This window comes from Grammomys surdaster, unplaced genomic scaffold (genome assembly GCF_004785775.1).
Source record: "Grammomys surdaster isolate TR1022 unplaced genomic scaffold, NIH_TR_1.0 341, whole genome shotgun sequence".
Lineage (NCBI taxonomy): Eukaryota > Metazoa > Chordata > Mammalia > Rodentia > Muridae > Grammomys > Grammomys surdaster.
This window is the reverse complement of record NW_021604760.1, coordinates 2,417,029-2,441,988: the sequence shown is the minus strand read 5'-3', so window position 1 is coordinate 2,441,988 and position 24,960 is coordinate 2,417,029. Positions and strand designations below refer to the sequence as shown.

General features: G+C 40.0%; 1 protein-coding gene across 1 annotated transcript in view; it reads left to right on the top strand.

The window, feature by feature from the left end:
- Atg4c (autophagy related 4C cysteine peptidase) overlaps nt 1–24,960 on the top strand; it is a 61,749-nt gene that overhangs the window by 3,309 nt on the left and 33,480 nt on the right. Inside the window, exons 2-5 of the mRNA XM_028778782.1 lie at nt 13,213–13,347; nt 18,049–18,132; nt 20,053–20,286; nt 23,850–24,180. Of these exons, the coding sequence (XP_028634615.1) occupies nt 13,272–13,347; nt 18,049–18,132; nt 20,053–20,286; nt 23,850–24,180 (725 nt within the window). The 5' untranslated portion in view covers nt 13,213–13,271. The remainder of the gene's footprint in view (nt 1–13,212; nt 13,348–18,048; nt 18,133–20,052; nt 20,287–23,849; nt 24,181–24,960) is intronic.

Sequence of the window (24,960 nt, the reverse complement as noted above, 5' to 3'; positions counted from 1 at the left end):
CTATGATTGCCAACTGTATGATACGTTTTGGTTTCAGAGTTAAGTTGCAAAATGCTGTTACCAGAATTTATGTCACTAGGTATTCCTTATAGTGGAACGTGAGCCTTATAACCTCTTTAATTTTGTTTTTAGGACTATTTATGAATCCATTTGTAAGTTTTATTTGTTAACTAGGCATTCTTCTAGGTCACAGTGTAGTGAACATCCTAGTTAGGGTTTCTATTGCTGTGACAAAACACCATAACCAGGAGCAAGTTGGAGAGAAAAGGGTTTATTTAACTTACATGTCTACATTGTTGTCCGTCATTAACAGAACCTGGAGGCAGGACCTGCTGCAGAGGCCACGAAGAAGTGTTGCTTTCTGCGATGCTCGTCATGCCTTTATTCAGTCTGCTTCCTTGTAGAACCAAGGACCACTAACCTAGGGATGGCACCACCCACAGTGGCCTGGGGCCTCCCCCCATCAGTCACTAATTAAGAAAATGCCTTATAGCTGGGTCTTATAAAGACATCTACTCAATTGAGGTTCAAGCTTGTGTCAAGTTGGCATAAAACTAGCTAGCACATTGAGTGAAATAGTCTACCACAATCAGAATGGCTGAGTAATAGAGAAGGCATGCATGCACCAACCAGATCGTCAAATTTGAAGTTACATCTGTGTTAAATGCTCTTACCAAAGGACTTGATGTTCTTTATTCTAAGGTAATTTTGAGGGGAAGACTGAAGATGAGAGAGCCCTGTAAGGACAGAGTCAGAATAGCCTACATGTTAGATGAGACTGTCTGGAGAAGGGTAGTCAAGGCAGAAGCCAATGGATGTGAGAGGCGAGGGAGCCGGTGTCAGTGACTACCCCTAGGCAGTTAGTTCTAAGACGAACGTCTTGTGATGATGGACAGAGGTGAATTCCTTGAGATAGAGAGATCAGTGAAAGATCAGGTTTCTAGGCATAAACTTTTGCTATTAGTATGTTTATTGTGGCAGTGATATTACAGAATAATTTTTTTAGTTAAATTTTTTTCTTGTGTGTCATTGCTTGTGGTGTGTCTCTGTGTGTGTGTATGTGTGTCTGTGTGTCTGTGTATGTAAGACAGTGTCTCACTATGTAGCCAGACCTGGAACTTACTATGTAAACCAGAATGGCCTCAAGCCCATAGAAATTGGCCTGCCTCTGCTTCCTGAGTTTAGTATATTTGAATAATGGAATGTCACTCAGATTCTTTTGGTATCTTTTATCTTTGAATGCAAAAGAGGAGAGCTATAGGTGAAAGCATCTGGAAATACCTTGGTATCTGTTTTAAATTTGCAGGTGACCAAATGGTCACCTGCAAAGTCACTGAGATAATGTGACTTTGGTGACAGTGCTTTAGTTGTATTGCTTGGTAGTTGTGTTTGGCTTTGGAGAAAACATTATCTAATTTTTTAAGTTTTTTCTATTCGTTAAGGTCCTGAGATGACTTAGCGTAGGGTTCTCAGGGTGTGTCCAATTGTTTTGTGATTACTTACCAATTGTTAGTATGTGTCATTCCCATGAGCCCTCCTGGGTAGAGGAGGAAGTAGTTAAGCTGGTCTCAGGGCTATCTAATTTCTACCTTTTCCTCGAAGTGCGGGCTTAGGTTGCTAGTTGTTAACACTATCCCTCATTTGAGCTTTGGTATTGTGGATGTGCTTTCAGTATTTACTTGTGCTTAGATGCTTCTTTCTTACTCGGGTATTTGGAAGTAAGATGACACCATTATGACACATCCCTCCTAAGCACTTCCTCATGCAGGTTTAATAATTACGTCATTTTCTTACACCCAAGCCACCATCAGTATACTATAGCACCATGACCTTAATGTTATCTATTGTATTATCAATATTCAAAACCCCGATTTTCCCAAACAAGACAACAATATTACCATAGCGTGAAAAAATAATAAATCTAGTTATACTTCATAGACTATATTGAATTGTCACATCTCTTTTCTTTGTTTTTTTTTTTTTGAATTGTCACATTTCTGTTTCCTTCTCGTTATCCTTTCCTTTTGCAGTGCTGGAACTCAGACCTAGGGCATCTGGCCTGCGCGTGTGGGCAGTTACTCTTCCACCGAGCTTCTCTTCACACTCTCTCTGTTACAGAGAACATCTCCCCCCTCCTGCTCCTTCCCTTCTGTCCTCATCTTTAAAGGCAATTGATTTTTTTTTTTTTGAGTAAAAACCAATTATTTTTGGAGAGTGCCTCACAGAATTGATAAATCTGAACACCTATCAATTAGGTTCTGGGTGTCCTGGTTAGTTTTATTGTCGCCTGGGAAGAGGGAGCCTCAGTTGAGGAGTCGCCTCCAACAGACTGGTCTATGCGCATGTGTAGGAGGTTTCCTTGACTGATGATTGATGTGGGAGGGCCCATCCCACTGGGCAGCGCTGCTGTTGGGCAGGTATTGTGTGGTGTGTAGAGAAGCAAGCCAGTGCTCGGTGTCATTCATGCTTTCTGCTTTCGTTCTCACCTCCAGGTTTAGTTCCCACCTCCATGAGTTAAGAATTCTCGAAACAATTTTTGCAGTGCATTAGAATCTGTTACTGTCATTCTGTTTTTGTTTTTTAGATTTTTTTTTTTTTTTTGGTTTTTTCGAGACAGGGTTTCTCTGTGTGGCCCTGGCTGTCCTGGAACTCACTCTGTAGACCAGGCTAGCCTCGAACTCTCGAACTCAGAAATCCGCCTGCCTCTGCCTCCCAAGTGCTGGGATTAAAGGCATGCGCCACTACCGCCCGGCTAGATTTGTTTTTAAATGAGTGCTTTATTTACATGTATGTCTGTGCACCATGTGCATATAGTGTCCTCTGAGGCCAGAACAGGGTGACGCTGGAGTAACAGATGGTTGAGAGCCATCACGTGGATGCTGGGAACCTGGGTTCCCTGGAAGAGCAGTCAGTGCTCTCTTAACCACTGAGCCATCTCTCTAGCCCCACCATCCTTTTGTTTTGTTTTGTTTGTTTTGATGATAAATCATTTCAGATTTGGTTGGTCAGTGGCAGCCTCCAAGCTTGTTCCCATTTCCTTTGGATATGTTCTCATCTGCTGTTGAGCATTTTCTTACACTTTTGCACTGTAAGATGTTCTGTGCTCATCTGGTCCAGTTTCTGCTGGAGATCTGGAATCAGCTATTTAACCATAAAGTCTTGGAGTATTTACCATGAATTGATACTTAGAAACCAAGATCTGGGCGTTGACTATGCTACTGGTATTTTTGTTTCTAAACCTTTTAAATAGGTCCTACACAGCCACCCAGAGTTACAGATAGTTCTGTAGATCTGTCCATGAGTTCATAGAATATCTTCTGTTCAAGTTCAGCATAGAAGAGTTCTCTTCACTTCTCCAGTTCATATCTCTCTCTCTCTCTCTCTCTCTCTCTCTCTCTCTCTCTGTGTTATTGCTGTACTATATATAATATATGTTGTTATTATTACTTTACCATAGGGAGAATTGGGCTTCTCAACTGTATCAACATATTTGCTTATCCATTCTGTTCTGTAACGCACACATAAGGTTTTAAGATTACTAGCCCATCATTGTACCCAACAACACATCTAGGAAATAAAGGTTACTTTGCCATTTTATGACCCCAGACTATGTTCTACTAAAGGTATTGTATTCAAAGTTATATTCTCAATTTAAAATAGGTATCTAGTAAACTACTTTTTAATAGATTATAAAATCAGTCATCTATAAAAACTACTAAAGTAGACGTTATAATGTAAACTTTATCATAGTGTGCAGTTATAGAGAGTCCAGGAGCAGTTATATCCACTGAAGAACATGTAGTTTACAGTTGTTTTTACCTTTGTAAGGATTCAAACTTGTGGGTATATTTCACAATTGCTGCAATATTATTTAAAATTAAGAATCATTAAAAAAACCCCAACAGTTTCTGTGTATAAGGCAAAGCAGTTGAAACAATGTTCTTCTTTGGAGAGATGACACAATTCAGGCATCACTCTTTAACAATGGATGCAATTGTTGAGAATACTAATGCATTCCTGAGTGTTATGTGTAGTGTTTTCCTGCATTATGTTCAGAATAGAAAGATGCATTTGTATGTCTTTGGTCTTTGTATCTGAACAGTGCAGTTGTAACTGTGTTTCCCTTGTGATACTGTTTGTGTGTGATACTCTCAATGGGAAGGGGAAATATTTCTGTCCTGTCATACTTTGTATCCCTGTGTGATACATGACCATTCAGTGGTGTGCCTTTTACCATATAAAGTAGATGAAGGCAGGAACTGAGTTTCCTGGCTTGAATGAGTCCCTTAGTGCTTTGCTTCTCAAATTATTTGTTGAGTGAGTGAGCTATTTTATGTTTAAATGGTATATAGTTACTGCCCTCAACACCTGTGAAGTTTTTCTTGGTTAAAAATGACCAATGAAAGATGACTTGGGGGTTGGAGAGATGGCTCAGAGGATAAGAGCACTGACTGTTCTTCCAGAGGTCCTGAGTTCAATTCCCAGCAACCAGATGGTGGCTCACAACCATCTGTAATGGGATCTGATGTCCTCTTCTGGTTTGTCTGAAGACAGCTACAGTGTACTCATACATAAAATAAATAAATCTTAAAAATAAAGAAAAAAAGAAAAACAAAGAAAAGAAAAGAAAAAAGAAAGATGACTTGGAAAGAGTTTATCCATATTTCTTGCAAACTTCAAACTCAGTGTCTTATTTCATATAAAAATTTTATCTATCCTCTCACTCTCTCTCTCTCTCTGAACAAGTGTTTTGCCTCCATGTTAATCTGTGCATTACATGTGTGTCTGGTGCCTTCGGAGGCCAGAATATGGTGTGGATTCCTGGGATTCGAGTTATAGATGGTTGTGAGCTGCCATGTGGCTCCTGAGTCCTCTGCAAGAGCAGCCAGTACTCCTAACCATTGAGCCATGTCCCCAGCCCTTCACTATATCTTGTTTGAAACTTAGCCTTCTCCATTTGGTTTCTTGTTTCTCTTAGTGTGACCATTGTTCTCCTATATGTCAGGTGTCGGATCTTTGTGTTATTTAGGACTCTGTCTATGTGTGCATACCATCGTGACCCATTCTCCATGTATCATCAGTTCCACTGTTGGAGCTTTCTGCTGGCATCCCGTTTCTAACCCTTCATCAGTACTGTGGTCAGGCCTTCATTATCTACAGCCTTCTGATTCATTAAAGGAACTGGGGCTCATCCATGTGGAAAAGAGAAGATTGGATGGGGTTAGGCAGGGTGTTTTAAAATATCAGCTGGAGGCTGGGTGTGGGGACAGAGGCAGGTGGGGATCTTTGTGAGTTAGAGGCCAGCCTCTACATAGCAAGTTTCCAGGATAGCCAGGATTACAGAGAGACCCTGTCTCAAAAACAAAATAACAAAAAACAAAAAACTCACCATCACCACCACCAACAAAAGAACAAAACAAAAACCAACCGAAAATCCAAATAAAACAAAAAGCATACACACACACACACACACACACACACACACACACACACACACATGCTGGGATTTAAAATTGAAGAAGAATTAGTTTCTAAGGACTGAAGCATGACCACTTATTGGAAATCATAGGGGAGAATTCTGGTTCCATATTACATGGTTTCTGGAGACTGAATTTAGGTTCTCATACTTGCCAGGCATGCAATTTATGAATGGAGTCATTTCCCTAGTCCACCATATACCATCTTTCAAGGAAATGTAGTCGTTAAACATGAGCAAATATCCTGAAGTTAACATGAATTCTCTAGAACAGTTCACAGGACAAAGAACAGTTTAAAACAGTATTGAGCCTTTACGGTTATAGCTGTATTTTGGGTTCTGTACAGTACTCATTAAGTACCTTGATCTGGAAATGTTCAGTCAGAGGCTAAGGGAGTGTGCTGGCAAGGGTGTTGCAAAGGAAGGCTCATTTCTGTGGGTTAATGGTGGGTTCTTGATTAGAGTAATGGTTTGTGATGGGTGAGTGTGAACAAGAAGGCAGATTGGGGGTTTTGCAGTTTGAATGGGGTCTACTTAAAGCCTTTTATTCTTTCACGTTTTCTTTTGCTACTCCTTTCTACTAAGCATCATTGGTTAAGAGAAATCACTGATGGACTGGAGTGTATCACACAAGGACCAGGGATTGAGAGCTACTCATGCTTTTAGGGCTGTCTAGTTATTAGATATTCTATAAGTTCTTTTTGAGTCTGGAAATTTGTGTAAACTTCAGTTCTTACAATGTTGATTTTTATGTACAGACTAACTATTTAACAGCTTGGCAAGCTGCATTTTTAAGTATAAAATCTTGAAGTGTTTGTAGTTTACTTGAATTGATCAGAAATTACTGAGATCCTGACATAAAATTTATTAATAAAAATGTAGCAAATACTAAGTAGATATTGGAGATAAAATCAAGACAATAAAGTTATCTTCAGATAGTCCAGATATTAATAACTTTTTTTTTTGAGGGAAGGTTTCTCTGTGTAGCCCTTGGGTGTCTTTTTAATGTTTTGAAGGAAAGACTACTATTTATTGTTTTGGAGAGATTTATATTATTTTCATTTTACATATATGAGTATTTGCCTATATGTATGTATGTTTACCATGTGTGTGCCTGGTTCCCTCAAAAGCAAAAAGAGAGCACTGGATCCCTGGACCTTGAGTCACAGATGGTTGTGAGCTGCCATGTAGGCGCTAGGAATCCAACCCATGTTGTCTGGAAGAGGAGCAAGTGTTCTTAACTGATGAGGCATCTCTCCAGCCCTTGAGAACTCTCTTAAAGTATTTATTTGTATTTTATGTGTATGTGTGTGTCTGCTTGTCTGTATGTGTACCACATACACATGGCTATAGAGCCAGAAGAGGGTGGCAGACTCCCAGGAGCTTGATTACAGATGGTTTGCAGCTGTCTAGTGTGGGTGCCGGGAGCTGAACCCGGGTCCTCTGTAAGAGCAGCAAGTGCTCTTAACCACTGAGCCATCTCTTCAGCCTCCTCATTAATATTCTTCTGACAACTTTCAGGTAAACCATTAGGTTCATTTCAGCCCGTGTGTCCCATGCAGGGTGGTTATAATGATGACATTGCATAGCCTGTGAGCATGATGTAAATAGTGGAGCACAGGTGTCACCTGAGCCACAAGACAGGTGTGTGTGGACAGTGCAGCACAGGTGTCACCTGAGCCACAAGACAGGTGTGTGAAATGTGCTTCTGCTCCAGACTTGGATTCCTCTCTACCATTTGGATTTAAGATGATGTTTGAGTATTGCATTTCATTTAGGTCAAGATTATGAGAGAACTGTGTATCAACAAAATGTTTTTGTGTGGAAGATATGAGGGACCCTCAAAGTATTTACTACACGCATTCTTGGGGCAAAACTATTATACTCTTCCTTTTGCTATTGGTCTTTCATTGTTTTCTAAGCTTGTCCAGAGGATACAAGTCCTCCCTGTCTTGTCTTTGGATTTTTTTTTCTTTAAAAATTTTTTTTTTTTAAAAAAAAAAACACCTTTTTTTTAGTGCCTTCAGCTTGTCAGTTAGCTCTAAGGGAGACAGCTGCTGTAGCTACCAACACCCTGCCTCTTTTGTGCTAAGCATGCTGGACTCTTAGGTGTCATCTAAGGAGGATTTACATTTTCTAGAGTTTAAGCTTAGAGTGTAAGCATAGCTGATTGGCAGATGTGGGAAGGAAGTGGGCGCAATGTGAGTATCTCTGTAAGTAAAAATCGGAGATGAAGACAGAGTTAGGAAGCAGAGATGCTAGCTGAGAAGGGATTACTAGTTATTATTAAAAGTGTACACATGTAAGGCATGAGCATGAAGAGACGGCTTAAGAGATAAGAGCATATACCGGTCTTGCAGAGGACTCAAGTTCTGTCCCCACCGCCCACACCGGCTGGCTCACAGTCGCCTGGAACTCCAGCTCCAGGAAGCTCTATTGCCTCTGGTCTCCACAGGCTTCTGCACTCATGTGTGTGCATACTCCCCCACCCCATGAATAATAATTAAAATATAATAAAAAATCTTTAAAATACATGCACAGAAATGGTGCTAATGAATGAAAAACTTAGGGCAGACTTTACTGTTCATCTTATTTAATGGTGTAACAAAAAGCACATAAGAAATTTAAAATGAGGGCAGGCGAGGTGGGCCAGTGGGTAAAGTGGCTTGCCGCGCCAGCCTGATCTGAGTCTGATCCCCCAGAACCCACAGTAGAACCGACTGCCGTGACCCTGCACACCCCTCACCTCCCCTGCTCTCCTCATCCTCTCTTCCTCTCCTACATTTCCTCCCCTACAGTGTTAATAAATAAAATTTAAGATTTCTGTAGCAACCTTTGCATTTCATTTTGCTACAGAATACCTGTTGGGGAAGGCGCCCGGCATATGCGCATGCGCACTGTGACTGAGATGTATTTTGCAGTCATCCGGCAGTTGTGAGGTTGTTGTTATTTTGATGCTTTTCCAGGCTGAGTTTGTAACATCAACTATATAGAATAAAAATCAGTCTGAAGCAGGGCCAGTGAGGCCTGGCGTTACACACTAGAGGTAATGAAGTACACCGTAAAGCATCTATTACCTAGGCTTTCCTGGCTAATGAAATGATTTCCCCTTCTTTAAATCAATGTTTTAAGTAGCCCAGGCTGGCCTTGAACTGCTAACCCAAGGGACCCTTCTGCTTCAGCCTTCAGAGAGGCCAGCCCTACAGGTGCATGAAGCCTGCACAAACTGGTTTTAAAAAAATTAAAAACTTGTTCAGTCAAGGTGGCACATATCTGGCATGCCAGTCCTCAGAAGGAGGGTGGTAAGTTCTAGGCTGGCCTGGCTTCCATTGTGGGCCTCTACTGAAGCAAACAAAACCTAGGGAAGTTGCTGGGAAGGGAAATAGGGATGGTGAGAGAGTTCAGAATCTTACAGTATGACAAATATTCAATGTTTTCCTGAAAAAAGTGTGTGTGTGTGTGTGTGTGTGTGTGTGTGTACACAGTGTATGATTTGTGTGCTGAGACTGCAGCTGTGTGTGCCTTCACAGAAGACAACTTTGGAGACTTGGCCTTGGGGCTTGGAGGTCAAATTTAGGTCCGAAGGTTTGCCCAGCAAGCATCTGTACTCACTCAGCTATCTCGCTGGGCTCACCCACCCTTATCTTAAGGTGACACTACATTAGTGAATTAACAAACGAGATCTCAGTAATTTTCTTTAGTTTTGCTTGCCTGCATGGAAAGCACCACGTGGAAGCCAGGAGATGGTGCTGGATCCCCTGGAACTGGAATTAGAGATAGTGTGAGCCAGCTGTGGGTGCTGGGAACTGGAGTTACAGATGGTTGTGAGCTAGCTGTGGGTGCTGGGAACTGCTCCATAAGACCAGACAGTGCTCTTAAGTGCTTGAGTCATGTATCCAACTCCTGACTGGACTATTTTTTTTTTTAAGAAAAATAATCATAATATAATGTTTAGGATGCCGGGCGGTGGTGGCGCACGCCTTTAATCCCAGCACTTGGGAGGCAGAGGCAGGCGGATTTCTGAGTTCGAGAGTTCGAGGCTAGCCTGGTCTACAGAGTGAGTTCCAGGACAGCCAGGGCTACACAGAGAAACCCTGTCTCGAAAAACCAAAAAAAAAAATGTTTAGGAAAATGAAAGAGTAGCTCTCAAGTTTTCTTACTTCGGAAGAGGGTTAGGAGAATGTTTTTGGAGGTGACACCTTGGTTTTAGTCTCATAAAGTTATGTCTATTTTCAAATCATTCATATTATAGGTATTAAATATGTGCATATTTTGGTATATAAAAAGAAAGAAACGAATCTCAGTCCTCATATCAGATAGGGGCTGACCCATATAGTAAGGGATGTTCAGCGCATCAAAGACTGCCTCAGTTGCCCTAGCAGACCTTGAGGTGTCACAGGGTCCACTTAGATCCGGAACATGATCAGCAGATGGAGAAGTTATCCTTGAGATGGCTGGACTCAGACGACTGTTTCCTTACAGCAGAAGCTGTTCAGCTACTGAGAAGTCCCCAGCTCCCCTAGGGCCTGGGACTTTGGACTTAGTTTCCTACTGTGATTCAATGGAATCTGAAAGCAAAATGGTAGTACTTAGGACAAGTTCCTTTTGCTTCTTCTCAACAGAGGTTAAGTAACACAGAGCTGTTTCAGTTTAGAGATTAGCACTATTTATTTGCATATGAAAGCAAATTATTCAGTTGGTCTTAACGGGAGCGTATCAAGAAGGAAGCACATTTAAATATCTTATATATTTTCACTTTAAAAATGGTCTGTGTTCAACTATAATTTTTTCTTATGTTCTGATCATGTTTCTGCTTTGGGAAGAAAAAGTTATTTCTAATGGCACAAAATGCAAGATTTAAAAAGAATTTTAAATTTACAGAATTTTAAGAACAGTTAGTGAGAAATCACTTTGTCCTAAAGTACATGACACTAGCTATACATCAGCTTCTGGTATTCTGTCCCTCCCAAGTTCTTCCAGGGAGACCTTGGGAAATCCTCAGCAGGATACTTCCGCAAACACAATTTTTATGTACATAGTATTTAGCTTTTTATTGTTCTTGATTCAATTTGGAACTCAAATTCTCTCCAATCCTCTTTTACCTTTTTTTCTTTTTTGAGGCAGAGTCTCCCTATGTAGTCCTTGTTATCCTAGACCTCACTATATTGATCAAGCTTGCCTTGAACTCACAGAAATCTATCTGTCTCTGCTTTCCATGTGCTATCATGCCATCATGCAGAGCGCATACTAGTTTTGTCACCTACAGTTGTACACAGTTTTGTAAAGCAGTGGTATACCAGCAGGCAAGGCCGGCCACACCTATTTGACAACGTATTTCCTCCCATTAAGTGCCATGTGTGGTTCCAGCCTAGGCTCTGATCATGTAGACATGATCGTGTAGACATGTCTCCAGAGGTTTTTCACAGCTTGCCTTTGCTTGTTTGAAGCTGAAGATTTTGTAGTTTGATTGCCAGGTTCATGGTTTTTAGGTTCAAAGATGACTGAATGAGAACTCATTTTACCAGGTTTCAAAATCAGCAAGGTGCAGGCAGGTGTGTGCATTCATGTCAGCCAGTCCTGCACTTCATTCTTCCGGACAGATTCCCAGTGCTTTATAAGTAAGGGGTTTATTGATAGAAAAGCAGCTGTGACTTTTTAGTTTTTGAAAAAACTTTAATGTGCGTCAGTGTTTTGCCTCCACCACATGAATGCAGCACTGGCAGAACCAGAAGAGGGCATCTGGTCCCCTGGTTGTGGAGTTAGAGATGCTTGCGAGCCTGGGTGCTGGGTGTGCTCATGGGTCCTCTGCAAGAGCAGCCAGGACTCTGCGACACCCGTTGTGAAGTTTTATCTCACTGATACCACGTGGTCTCAGGCCAGATTTCTCCAAGCATTTTCTGGCATTTCCTTTATTATCACTATTTTCAGAGGTCTCAGACTTTATTAATCTGGGCCGTAGCAAGTGGCAGAACACGGTAGAGCATGTGGTGAGCGAGGCTACTCATCTCATGGTTTCACTCTGAGCTACTTTTGTTGGGGCGGTTTTGGTCGTACAGAGTTTAGTACCAAACCATTGCATTGTATGTATTAAGTTTTCATTTCAGCAGTTCGTTTTTTGAGTAATTTGGTTATTTATTTATTTTGCTTATGTGTGTATAGTACATGTGTAGAGCTCACAGGAAAACTCTAAGAAATAATTTTTGATCATCACCAATGTTGATTCTGGGAGTCAAATTCAGGTTGTTGGGCTTGGTAGCAAACGCCTTTTAACCTGCTCAACATCTGATTAATTTTGTTATTTTAAAAGAGACTCAGCTAAGCGTTTTGCCTTTCACCTGTAATTCCAGATGAAGCTAAAGAAGAAGATTATGATTTTTTTAAAAGTCATCTGGGTATTCACAATTTAAATAATAAAAATAAATTACAAAGGTAGAACTTTTATTTTGTAAAGTTGTTCATGTAAAATATTATGGGCATTTTGTATGTGATTGACTTCCACCATTTGAATATATTATTACTAATCTTTTTTTTCTCCCTTTTGAGAAGTTATAACTTAGCCTTTTGCAGTCTTTCCTCCAGGCTGCTGTGCTGTAAAGTTAAACAAAACCCTACAGGATCTGACTCTTTTGACACAGCTGCTCCTGGTCTTCAGGGCGTGTGTACCCGTCCCTTTAACCCTTTAACTTCACTCACCGTTTTATGTTTCTTGTTCTGTCGACACATCTGCTTTTAGCATGTTCCTTCTACCTTAGGGCTGTGCTATGTAGTCAGTAGCTTTTAATTCATACCGTGAAATAGGATGACGATAAAGAATGAATGCCGGTATTTTCCAGTAGATACTTCTGATCCCCAAAGCACAACGTCCTGTGTAGCAGTCTTCCCTTGAATGGCGAAATGTGAGCTATCATGAATAAACACAAACATTTCCTGTTGTAATTTGTTCATCTCTCAGATTGTATCACCCGTCTTAACTTTCCTTCAGGTTACATTCATTCTTAAAACCAGAAGCATTTTCTGTTGTCAGTTTAAGTCATTCTTCCTTTTAAATGCTTCAGTATTGAGACAGGAAGAAAATATAATAGAAAATGTAACAATTTCAAAAGCAAGACAATTAGGTACAGTTACGCGGAAGCAAGGACTACTCAATCAGTGTAAGTGGAATTTACCGAAGACAGACAGTATCTCAGTGAGCTTCCCAGGCAGCTTCTGTAATTACAGCGAAGCCTCGGGCGCTCTCGCAAGCTGAACTGAGCTCTTCAGACACTCACAAAATGAGTGGGAATATTATTGTTTGGCTCTATGTTAATTCTATTTGACATACTTTATATTATATGCTTTATGTAGTTAAAATATTTATAGACTATCCTATTCCAGAAAAAATGTGAAATGAAAAAAATTCTCTCTCCCGTCCTTCCCTCCTTCCTTTGTTTCTGACGAGGCCACTGTAGCTCAGATTCAATCTCACTACACAACTGTGGACAGACATGAACTTCTGATCCTCATGCCTTTCCCTCCAGAATGCTGAGATTTCAGATCTGCATCACCGTATTCATGTGGTGCTTGGAATTAAATCCACATTTTGTGTGTTCTAGGCAAGCACTCAACCAACCGAGCTATAGCTTCAACTTGCTTTGCTTATTCTCAGTTTAAATTATATTTGATAATTTAAGTAACTTCAGCAGTATGGTACCAGCTAGTATGTGTTGATTACTTATTTGCCTTTTTTTTTCTTTCAGTACATTGGATTTTCTAAAAGAATGGAATCAAGTGATGGCTTTTTCTTTAAAATTTGAATATGGAGGCTTCAGGAACAGATGAAGTTGACAAACTAAAAACTAAATTTATATCTGCTTGGAACAACATGAAGTATAGTAAGTATTGTGATTTAAGTATTGTGTGAACATACATGAGACTGAAATACTTTATTATGTCTGGAATAGGGGTATGAAAGGCATGTAAACAGTGCTGATAGGAATCTCTTGAAGACATGGAATATAATCATAGACTATACTTAGAGACTCAAATATTTTATATTGAAATGTGAGCATGGTAGCATATACCTGTACATCCAACATTCTGGAGGTAGAGACAGGAGTTCAAGGCTAGCCTGGTCTACATAGTGAGTTATCTATAGTAAACATACCTTATATACTCCCAAGATACTCCTTCAGTCCCAATTATTTTCCCTTTTGTGATAAGGTCTCATATAACTTTAGCTGTCCCTAACTGTCTGGCTCAGGTTAGTTTTGAACTCATGATCTTCCTCAGCCAGCTGAACACTAGGCTTCTGTGTGAGTGGCAGCTTGATCGGCCACTAACTCCTTTTTTATGATTATACAATATTTTATTGGGTGGCTGTACCTGACGTTTTGTTTGCTTTTTTCATCAGTTAATGTTGCGTCTCTGTGAATAGTGTGGCTATGGATGCTCTTGTACAGATTTGTGTGTGTGTGTGTCTGTGTGTGTCTGTGTGTGTGTCTGTGTGTGTGTCTGTGTGTGTGTGTCTGTGTCTGTCTGTGTGTCTGTGTATCTGTGTGCCTATGTGTGTGTGTATATGTGTGTATATATGTGTGTCTGTGTGTCTGTGTGTATTTGTGTCTGTGTGTATGTGTGTCTGTGTGTATGTGTGTGTGTGTGTAACCACATCTTTAAGGCTGAGTCAGGGCCAGCTCAGGAAACTTTAGTGCTGAGTCATACCGGGCAGTGGAATGGCTGAGAATAACTGTGATTTTTTGAAGAATTACAAAACTGCCTTCCAGAATGGCTGCATCATTTCACATGTCCCTGCCAGCACATCTGAGGCCTGAGTTTTCCGAGATCCTGGTCAGCTGATCAGGATGGTTTGTCTCTGCCCCTCTCGGCTCAGTTTCACGTACCGTACGTACATACGTCAGTCTGTACGCCAGCGTCTCAGCGCTGCCATTTATGTAGGCTTGTCATCAAGTGCAGACCTGGAGGTTCAGTTTTCCAACTTTATTTTCCTTTTTCAAGGTTGCTTTGCTTGTTCTAGAAGATTTGTGTTTCCATATTATTTTGATATTTTTTCTTCTGCTCGATCTAGTCCATTGATAACAGTTTCTATGTGATTGAGAAACCCGATTCTACCGAGTTCTCCTCCGTCTTCCACATGTTCTGTGGCCTGTGTGCCCCACTCACATAGCCACATACAAATAACAAATAAGTAGTGCAGTAAGTAAAAGATTGTTGTTTATGGCTCGTATCCGCTGGCTCCCTGCTTTTGTTTTTGCTTGATTTTTGATATGGGGTCTGTCTGTGCAGCCCTGGAACTCACTGTGCAGACCAGGCTGGCCTCAAACTCACAGAGATCTGCCTACCTCTGTCTCCCAAGCACTGGGATTAAAGATGCATGACACCACACCTGACTGTATAATTTTTAAAACATGATATTTTTATTTCTTCTTTGAGAATTTCATACATGTGCATAATATATTTTGAAACTATTCACTTTTAGTTTCCTTCTCTTTGGTTATTCATCTCTCCATCCCAGTGTTATTTTATTTTATTTTTTTAAATAATCCGTTAAGTCCAGTTAGCATTGTGCAGTCCGTATACGCACAGGCGTGCATCTACTGGAGCACGGCCAGCCTATGAGGAATCACAGCTCTGAAAAAAACAAACCAAAACCAACCCTCACCTAGCTACCTTAAACTCCTCAGCTAGGGGTGAGGGCGTGTGAGCCCTCCATGCTTGAGTGGGGCCTGCTGTGGTCTTGTGAGGTGTTGTGGAGGCAGCTACACCTGTTGTGAGGTCATGAGTGCAGAGGTTCTGCCATGTCTAAAAGATACTGTCTGCCCTAGTCCGTGCCAGCTTCTTCTCTCACAGTCTTTCTGCTCCTCCTTTAGTGATAGGGGAAGGTGTGTGTGTGTGTGCGTGTGTGTGAAGGAAATTTATAAAATACTAGGTTTCCATATGGCTTTTTCAAACATGTGTCAGTGCTAATTACTGCTCCTCCTCCAAGCCTCCCGGCTTCCCCATGGCTCTGTGTTTTTGTATCTTCAGTTTTATCCTGTCTGCCCCATAGTATCTCGATTCGGCATCAGTAAGCTAAAGCAAAGATAGGTTAAGGGGTTTCATACAATGAATGCATTTATAAAGATGACTGCAAAGTGGTTAACTAAAACTAAATAGTTAAAAGAGGAAAAGTCCAATGCATGGGTTAATCTTGGGATGTGTTGAACTATGCAAGCTCCCATGTGCCTGTGGAAAGAGAAAAATGTCAGGGTCCTTTGAGAAGCACTGGACCGTCTTCTGTACCGAGCATAGAGCAACTCAGTCTGCTGTGAGGTCTCACGGGGAAGAGAAGAGCAGGGGAGAATGTGTATCCTGTGACTGCTGTGTGACAGTGAAGCACTGTGGCCCTAAGTTCTTGTTAGATGTGAGTTCTCAGTACCTCAGATCACATCCTCTTCCTCTAACAAGGGAAGACTGGAGAGCGGTCAGTCAGAAGGTGTAGGTAAAGAGTAAACCACAGGGAGGGAGACGGTGAGAAGTTTCTTTTTAAAGGTTGGTTTCTTTGCTTGAGCAGGTTTTCACTGAGTTCTCAGAAACTTCATCGCTTTTTGGGAGAAGAGATGGCCGCTTTTATGGGGCTTTGATCTAATATTTCTAAAGGCTAATCCATGGGAAGCCCTAGTGTAGTTCCTGGTGTGCACACAGCAGATAAATATCGGTGTCCTACTGGAGTTGTGAAGAGAACCAGATCTAAGTGGAAAAGGGGGACGACATCCCCAAAGATGACTCTGAAGGGAGTAGAACTTAGGTAGACTGATACTCTGAGAGACATTTTTTATCACTCAATAGTGTAAGTCAAGTAGCACAGCCCAGGCGAGATGGAGGCTAGGGTTCTGATTTGTACCACAGTCTTCACGAGACCGAGAGGCCTATGCTAAGTCTGATAAGTAGAAGTAGTATGTTTTAACGCTTTTATTTATTTTTAAATTATTTTATATTTTTAATGATATGTATGCGTGTGTGTCTGAGTGTGGTTTTGCCCATGTGAAGGCCAGAAGAAGGCAGTGGATCCCCTGGTGTTGTGGTAACAGGCAGTTGAGAGCACCTGACATGGGAGTGGGAAACTGAACTTTGAGCCTCTGCAAGAACAGCAACTGTCTTGACCCCCGAGCTGTTCCTCTATCCTTTTGAGTTTTTAGTTTGTGTCTGTGTGTGTGTGCATGTGCCATGCACACATGTGGAAGTCAGAGGACAGCCATGAGCCTTGTTTCTTCCTTTCACCATACTGATTCTGGACCCAAACAGAGGTCAGCCTTGGCAGTAGACTTTTCATTGAGCCATCTCGCTGGTCTCGTCAGGTGCTTCTAAACAGAAAATCTGTCTAGTTAAGGCTGAGCCACCGGCAGTTTAACTTGGTAGTGATAGGTGACATTTTGAGGAAAGAGAAAGACTGTGAGCAGGGAAACTGTTTTTGACACCTTACAGTAAATCAAGTGAAGCCCAACGAAGGCTGAGCAGTGTGTCTGACTTCCACCTGTCTTCTTGTCCAGCAGAGAACTTTTCTTGCATTATCATAATTTTTAGTACATTTTTTCTTTATTTGTATAAAGTGCTCTAGGGAATTTAGTTTTAAACTTTTGTTAATAACTCTGTATAATGTGAAGGCAGATAGTCTGTTAGACCCATGTCTGTCAACTTTAATTCTGTCTATACATGTCCTTGTGTTTAGAAAACCATCCACTCTGCTTTCTTTCTAGAGAGAATCTCTCTGTGTAGACCAAGATGGCCTTAAATTTGTGATTCTCCTGCTTCAGGTTCCCAAGACCAGGCCTGACTGGCGTGTGCCACTGTGACATGTTCAATCCCACCCTTAGCAGTCTTAGCAGTCAGGGTTTTCATAGGCCTGGCAGTGTTCAGCACTGTAGGGGACCACTGCTTTTCACTGGAGATTCAGAAGGGTTCCTGCCATCATGGATGCCGAGAGAACACTACCTCTCTCTCCCATTGCTGATAGACGGAAAGGAAGAAACCTGATAATTAAAGTTTGTGACTTCAGTTGGGGCTTAGGACTGGGGATTGAAAGCCCAGATGAGGATGTCTGAGCACTTTGTATGCATCCAGACAGTTACATCAGAGACCAATTTTACCAGATGTGCTAACCTACTATGTGCTTTCCTGAAAATACCTGAGATGGAAGACAATTCAAACAGTTGATCATCTTTGCTTCCTTGATGAGCAGAAGGTACTCTGAGGGGAAATAGGAGTAGAGTTCCTACCTTTCCAGTTTGTGTGGGGAGAGCGTCGTGACCTGTCAGAATAAATCAAAGTCACTGTTTTCCTCTTCCCTGTTTTATAAGGAGGACATTATGGTTAAGAGACTGAAATTTATTTAAACTAGTAAAGTTTATTTATTTATTTTTAAAAATTTAAATTTATTTAAACTAGCCTCTAATTTTGTTTCATTGTCTAAATAGTTTGTAACTTCTAAACATGCATATTCACAGTGGTAATCATGCCTTGCAGTCAACTACTAGGAAAGAGACACTGCAGGGCTTTTACTTTTAAATGTTAACGCCAGAACCCTCTTTCTCTCCATGCAGGTTGGGTGTTGAAAACAAAGACATATTTTAGTAGAAATTCACCAGTTTTGTTGCTTGGAAAATGTTATCATTTTAAATATGAAGGTAAGTGATAAACATATAAACTATTTAAAAAAATCTTTGAAGACTTTCATTGCTTAAACGTATTGTTATTTCCATATTAAACTGTCTTGACATGTTAACCACCTACGTATATGCTTGTGTTCTTTGTTAAGTTCCCTGGTAACTTGAGCATCTGATGGTAAAGGAAAGGACCACCCCAGTGACATCACCAGGCATCCGCCTAGTGGTCACATTCCAAGCTCTGTATTGAATCTCCTATCAGTCAATCAGACTTTCCAGAACTTTCCTCTGCACCTTCCTTTCCCCATCCTTCCTTCCCCCCTGGCTGGCGGCTTCGTGCCCCCACTGCTTTCATGGCATACGTGCTCCACGTCCTCCTGGCTCCCCCTTGCTTCTCCACTTAGACATCCACCCCCTTGTAGCTATCTGCTTTCTTTGTAAATGGTGTCAATATATCCCAGAGGCTCTAAGCAGTTATGCTTTACTTTTCATTTGGATCTAGGCCTTCTTATATCTCCTTCCATCCAGTGGAATAGCCCTCTGTCATCAAAAAGTATAGTGTTCAGTTTCTACCTGTTTGTATAGGTTTTGTAGTTCTTGGTATTTCTTAGTATTGAGTTGTCAGCCTCAACTAAGCCTCCAGTATCATCAATGATTTTCTTTCTTTCTTATGTGTGTTTGTTTGCTACCTTACCCCCACTTTTTATTGTGTGGTTCCTTGAAATAGTTCTCACTTTTCTTAAAGTTCCCTCAGTCCTGATAGTTTCCCCGTAGGATTTAGTGTTGTCTAGGTCTGAAGAGGTTAAGAAATGACTTCTAGAGAGGAAATTGGAGCTCCGTGTAGGATGAGGCATGAGGGTCAGGAACGACTGTATCACATTTAAAACAAATATGAATGTCAAAGGGGCCTATTTAGACACATTGTAGTGTCATGCTTAATTTCCAGGCACTTTTATTTGTAACTAACTTCGAGTTCTGTATGATATTGAGAGAAAGTCATGTCAATGGAGGCTTGGAATTCATTTTTTTATTACCATCTGCTGAATATAGATGAAGGTTGAGTGATGGAAATTTTTCAAAATGAGCAGAAAGAATGGGTGAAGGAAGAACGAAGACTGACTGAGCTGTAAAGATCTCAGCCTGTCACATCCTGCAGAAAGGCTTCGGATGCTGCATGCTTTGGCATTGAGAGTTGTAGCTAGATGTATTTCCTCACTGTGTGCCCACACATCCAGGCCAGCCAGCACTGATGTCCACTAGATATACAAATGCGGACCAGCGTCTCTGGCTGCAGGGGAAAGGTGATGTGGTTTCTCTGAAAATAATTGAGGAATGGTAGTTCACTGCAAATAGTGTTCTATGAATTACTGGGCAAATAGTGGCTTTTTAGAGTATTGTGTTAGAGATAGTCAGTTTGCAAAGGCCTTTAAAATGATATGTGTGGGTAGCAACAAATTCTAGAAAATGGTATTTGAACATAAAGGGCATTTACATTTTATAAATTTTATATTCTTACTCTGTAGCTTGTTAGTTTTGGCTTTATAATTTGAGTATAAATATTCACGACAATACAATGTGCACATCAGCTGACGTGACTGTATACGTCTATACATATTGACAAGTCACGGCATCTTATTTGCTTGTCACTTTTCAAAGAGCTCGAATGTGTGTGTCCTGAGCCAGCTGAGGTAAAAGAGAAGGTGTTTTAAATTATCCTCTTGTTCAAGACATGGTTTTACAGAGGTGCAGACGGTCACTGTGGATAGCAGTGTCACTGTAGGTCCTGTACTGCTCCCCAGTGTACAGACCACCTCAGGGGTCATTTGGTTAGTCAGCGGAAGGCTTACATTGCTCTTAAATGAGACAGCACAGTGATGATAGACATACATACTTGGTCACCTATCTTTATACTATGTAACTTATATTTTAAATGTTTTGTAGATGAAAGCAAGATGTTGCCTGCAAGATCAGGATGCGCCATTGAAGATCATGTAATTGCAGGGAATGTGGAAGAGTTCCGTAAGGATTTCATTTCTAGAATATGGCTGACCTACAGGGAAGAATTTCCTCAAATAGAAGCTTCAGCCTTGACGACAGACTGCGGCTGGGGCTGTACACTGCGGACCGGCCAGATGCTGTTGGCTCAAGGACTCATACTACATTTTCTTGGTAGAGGTAAATCAAGTCTCTGTTTCTGGCTGCTGCTGTTTTTACTCTGAGCATCAGTTTCTATAGCACATCCACCTTGCTGAGGTCAAGATGTTCCGCTGATCTGAGAACATCTGTTACATCTGCACTGAGCTGAGCCAAGTGTCTTACACGTACACAGTCCTGCCTTTCCTTTGAAAACTGTAGATTCAATATGGCTATCTGGTCACCACAGTGAATTTACTTCACATTCTGTTGTTTTAGTTGAGTTCTCTAGAGTGGCACATTAAATTCATTAAGCCCTGAGCAAAAGAAATTTTACTCTGTTTTTTCTTTGTACATGTCAGTAGTATTTTGACATTTTTATCATAAATAATTACATTTATCATAATTATCACTTATATATATCATTTAACAGTATATATTAATCATATATATTATGTATTATGACATTATATATAAATTATGCCATTACATATATAATTATAGATTAATTATTATATATATAATATATAGCAATGTATTACATGGAAGTTATGTTATACAATATGATATATTTAATTAACAATATAAATATATAATTATACTATATCATATTTATAAATTATATAATTTATATATTATCATGCATAATCACTATAAATAATCTATAATTCTCTGTATTAATTAAATTAAATTATTATTATTATTTTTGAGACAGGGTCTCACTATGTAGCCTTAACTGGCCTAGAACTCACAATGTAGACTAGGCTGGCCTTGAGTTCACAGAGACCCACTTGTTTGTCTCTCGAGTGTTAGAATGTGCCACCATACCTGCTATAGTTCTTTACATTAAAATTTTAGGCCTTTAATTAATGAGAACATTATGTTTATGGTTTTAAAGATTTATTAAAACAAATAAATATGTGTGTCTGTGTGAAAGCCAGATGATGTCAGATCCCCTGGGGTTGGAGTTAGAGGCAGCTCCCCAACATGGGTGCTGGGTACTGAACCTCAGCGATATCTCTGCAAGAACAGTAGACAGTTTTAACTGCTGATCCACATCTCCAGCCCCAGAGCTAGCTGTCTGTCTGTCTATCTATCTATCTATCTATCTATCTATCTATCTATCTATCTATCTGAGACAGGAGTTCTCTGGCTCTCCTGGAAATCTCTCTACAGATCTACGGACGAGACGGTCTCTGTCTCCTGAGTTCTGGGATTAAAGGCCTTATGCTTAGACTTTCAAACCCTCAGAGATCTCATTGATAGTCAGCTTACTTATATTTACTTTGTAATGTCATTTCCCTCTCAGTCAGATTTTTATAATGTATACATTTGTAAGAGAGTTTTGTTATACTGTTTTCAGGCTGTCGTCTTTAGATACTACAGAATAGTATCCTTAGTATCCCTGTGCTAGTGACTTTTCTATAGAGATGATTAAAGTCATTTAGCAAACAAGTTTGTGAGTAGTGGGACTAACACAAGAAAAAGGTGTTTTTTAAAAAAAATTTCCACAAAGAAAAAGGTGTTTTTTTTTTTTAAATTTTTAAAAGTTCTATACATTGGAGATTAATCTCAGGGCCTTGGCTATAATGCCAGAAAAGTGTTCTAACCACTAAACCCAACTAAGACTCAGTTTAGACAAATTTTATGAGGATGATTTATCTGTGGTCTTGTGTACTTATGAACAGCGATGGGAATGTTTATTCCTGAGCAGATCTCTGAACCCATGACTTAATCTAAACATAAAAGGATTTGCTTCATTGACTTATAAATAACGTTTGAAGATTGCCTCTTTATTAAACAGTAAAATAATGGTTCTGTTTGCTGCGTTTAGGTCTGATATCTTCCCCGGCTTTATTCATTAGGTTTTAATTTGCTGGAGAACTGCTATTATTATTCTCTAACAAACCACCACAGTATTCTGAAGGAAGATATTCAGAAAATATCTAGAACAAAAGATATTTAAAAAATATTCTTTAAAAAATTTTAAAAATATTTTAAAAGATACTGAAAGTTAAAATTTCAGCAGTTTTACTTCTTTTTCTTTTTAAAACATGTAATCAAAATGAATCTCCTTCCTAAAGATATCTACTCAGAGTACTATAAATGTTAACAAATACTTTCTATTTATTTATTTAATTTTTATTGTGCCTTTGGGACGCCTAGAAGCCTGGCAGACTGGCAGTAAAGTACAGGAGTCCTTATTTCAACTGAAGATTGACAAGAAGAAAGAAAGAAGGAAAGAAAGCAAGAAAGAAAGGAGAAAGAGAGAGAAAGAAAAAGGAAGGGAAGAGAGAAAGAGAGAAAGAAAGAAAGAAAGAAAGAAAGAAAGAAAAGAAAGAAAGAAATACCATATTGCAGGACTGTCCATTTTACTTGAGTTTAGCAGTTTTTCTTTTTTTTTCTTTGACTTTTAGTTTTTGTGACTTTTCCTTAATTATGATGTGTAGTACATTCCCAGTTTGGAAAAGTTAGAAATCACAGAGTAGTTCTGACACAGTCAGATCTAAGTATATCATCGATGTTATCATATTGGCTTGCTTATATGCTTATTGTTTTATTTTATAAGCACATCTTTGGCCCTGTCTGGTCTAGAATGCTGTCCTGCCTGGGTCTCTAGAGCACTGCTGTTCCCCCTTCCTCCATTTTCCCTTCTGTCTTTCTTCCCCCTTCAGTACTGGGGATGGGTTACTGAGCTTTGAGCATGTTAGACAAACACTAATCTATGCCACATCCCACTGTATTGGTGTTTTCTTGAGGCAGGCTCTTCCTGTGTAGGCCAGGCTGTGCTGGGTTTAGGACCTTGAGTCACTGTGCTAGGCTTGCTAGATTTGTTTCCTTTGTTTTATTTTTGAAATGGTCTCACTGTGCATATCAGGCTGGCCTTGAACTCACAGAGATCAGCCTGGTCAGCCTTCCTCAGATTTCCAAGTTCTAAGATTAAAGGTGTGTGCCTCCATGGCTGGCCTACTTTTTTTTTCCCTCTTTCAAAGCAGCTTTTACAAGTGGTCAGCCCTGAAATCATACACATACAAGTAACACTACACGTAATGAGCAGGTTATACTTAGATCTGTAGAAACACACACTCCATACACACACACACACACACACACACACACCAACTTAAAAAAAAAAGAGAGACCATGAATTTGAGAGAGAGCCAAGAACTGGGTACAAGAGAGTGGTTAGAGGGAGGAAAGGGAAGGAGAGAATTATGTAATTATATTTTAATTTAAAAAAATAAAAAAATATTAAAGCAGCTTTATTGGGATTGTAGCATATCTCATTTAAATTAATTTTATTAAATAAATGTACTCACTTAAAGTGACCAATTCAGGGTTCTTGGTATTCTTACCAAGTTCTATAGCCATCAAAATATCCAATTTTAGAATATTTTTATAATTGCACAGAGTACCCTTTGGCAGCCATTCCACCCTGTATGTCATCAGTAGCAGCCATCACTCTAATTTCTGCCTCTGCATAGTCTTGAGTTTCTGATTTGCTTCAATAACCTGTCTGGCTTTGCATGCTGCGTATTTATTTAGTACAGTCGTCAAGGTCTGTCTGTTCGAAAAGTCTGAGTCTTGCTTTGGAATTGCTATAGCTTGGACCTGGCCTGAGGCACTGCATGTTGAGAATTCAGACTCTGACTCATGGACTTCCAACACTGTCAAAAAGTTTGCTGCATCGTTTGAAGCATCACTTTCAGGGGAAAGAGAACTCAGAACTCCAGCAGTTTCTCTGAAGGAAACGTCTGGGAAGCATTCTGATGACCTTGCAGTACAGAATGAGATTTATCACAGGAAAATCATCTCTTGGTTTGGAGATTCCCCTGTGGCTGTCTTTGGCTTGCATCGACTAATCGAGTTCGGGAAGAAGTCTGGGAAAAAAGCTGGCGATTGGTATGGACCAGCGGTGGTTGCTCACATTTTAAGGTATCATTGTTTTCAACTCTTCTGTTTTGTGCTTAGACATACCAACTTTGACAGTGAGTGTGTACAGCCGAAGCTCTTAAGACCAGCTACATGAAAACCTTCTGCTTTTCTTTGCTAATGGGGGGTCAAGACATAGAGACTACGGTTGCCTTTATCTACAGACAGAGTTTCCTGCTCTCGTTTATAGGTACAGATAGCCAGGGTCTCTTTCTAAGTAGGTTCTCATTAGATTATATTGTTGTATGTTCTAAAAGCTACCATCTCTCTCAACCTGGAGGCTGGAATGCAGGCCATATTAGTTTTTTTTTTTAAAATGTAACCAATTTATTGATGTTTGATGAGATGTCAGTAGCTAAAATTATTGTTTCAGCGTTTCCATGCATACTTCAAATACCTATGAGTGGTACATCACGAAGCAAACATTTATAAAAGCATAATCACAAAAGCATAGTTTCTAACCTTCAAGGTGTCCCCAGGTGGAGGCAAATGGTAAATATTTGGGGCTTTGCAGACCTACATGTTTCTGTTATTTATTATTCTTTTTTCAATATTTGAACTTGTCAAAACTATTCTTAGCTTACAGTATAAAAACAGGCTACAGGTTGTATTTGGCCATAGTTACTGGTGTTTCTTCCAAACTAATATACAGGAGCATACACAGTAAAGATACAGACAAGCTAATATACAGGAGCATACACAGTAAAGATACAGACAAGCTAATATACAGGAGCATACACAGTGAAGATACAGACAAGCTAATATACAGGAGCACACACAGTG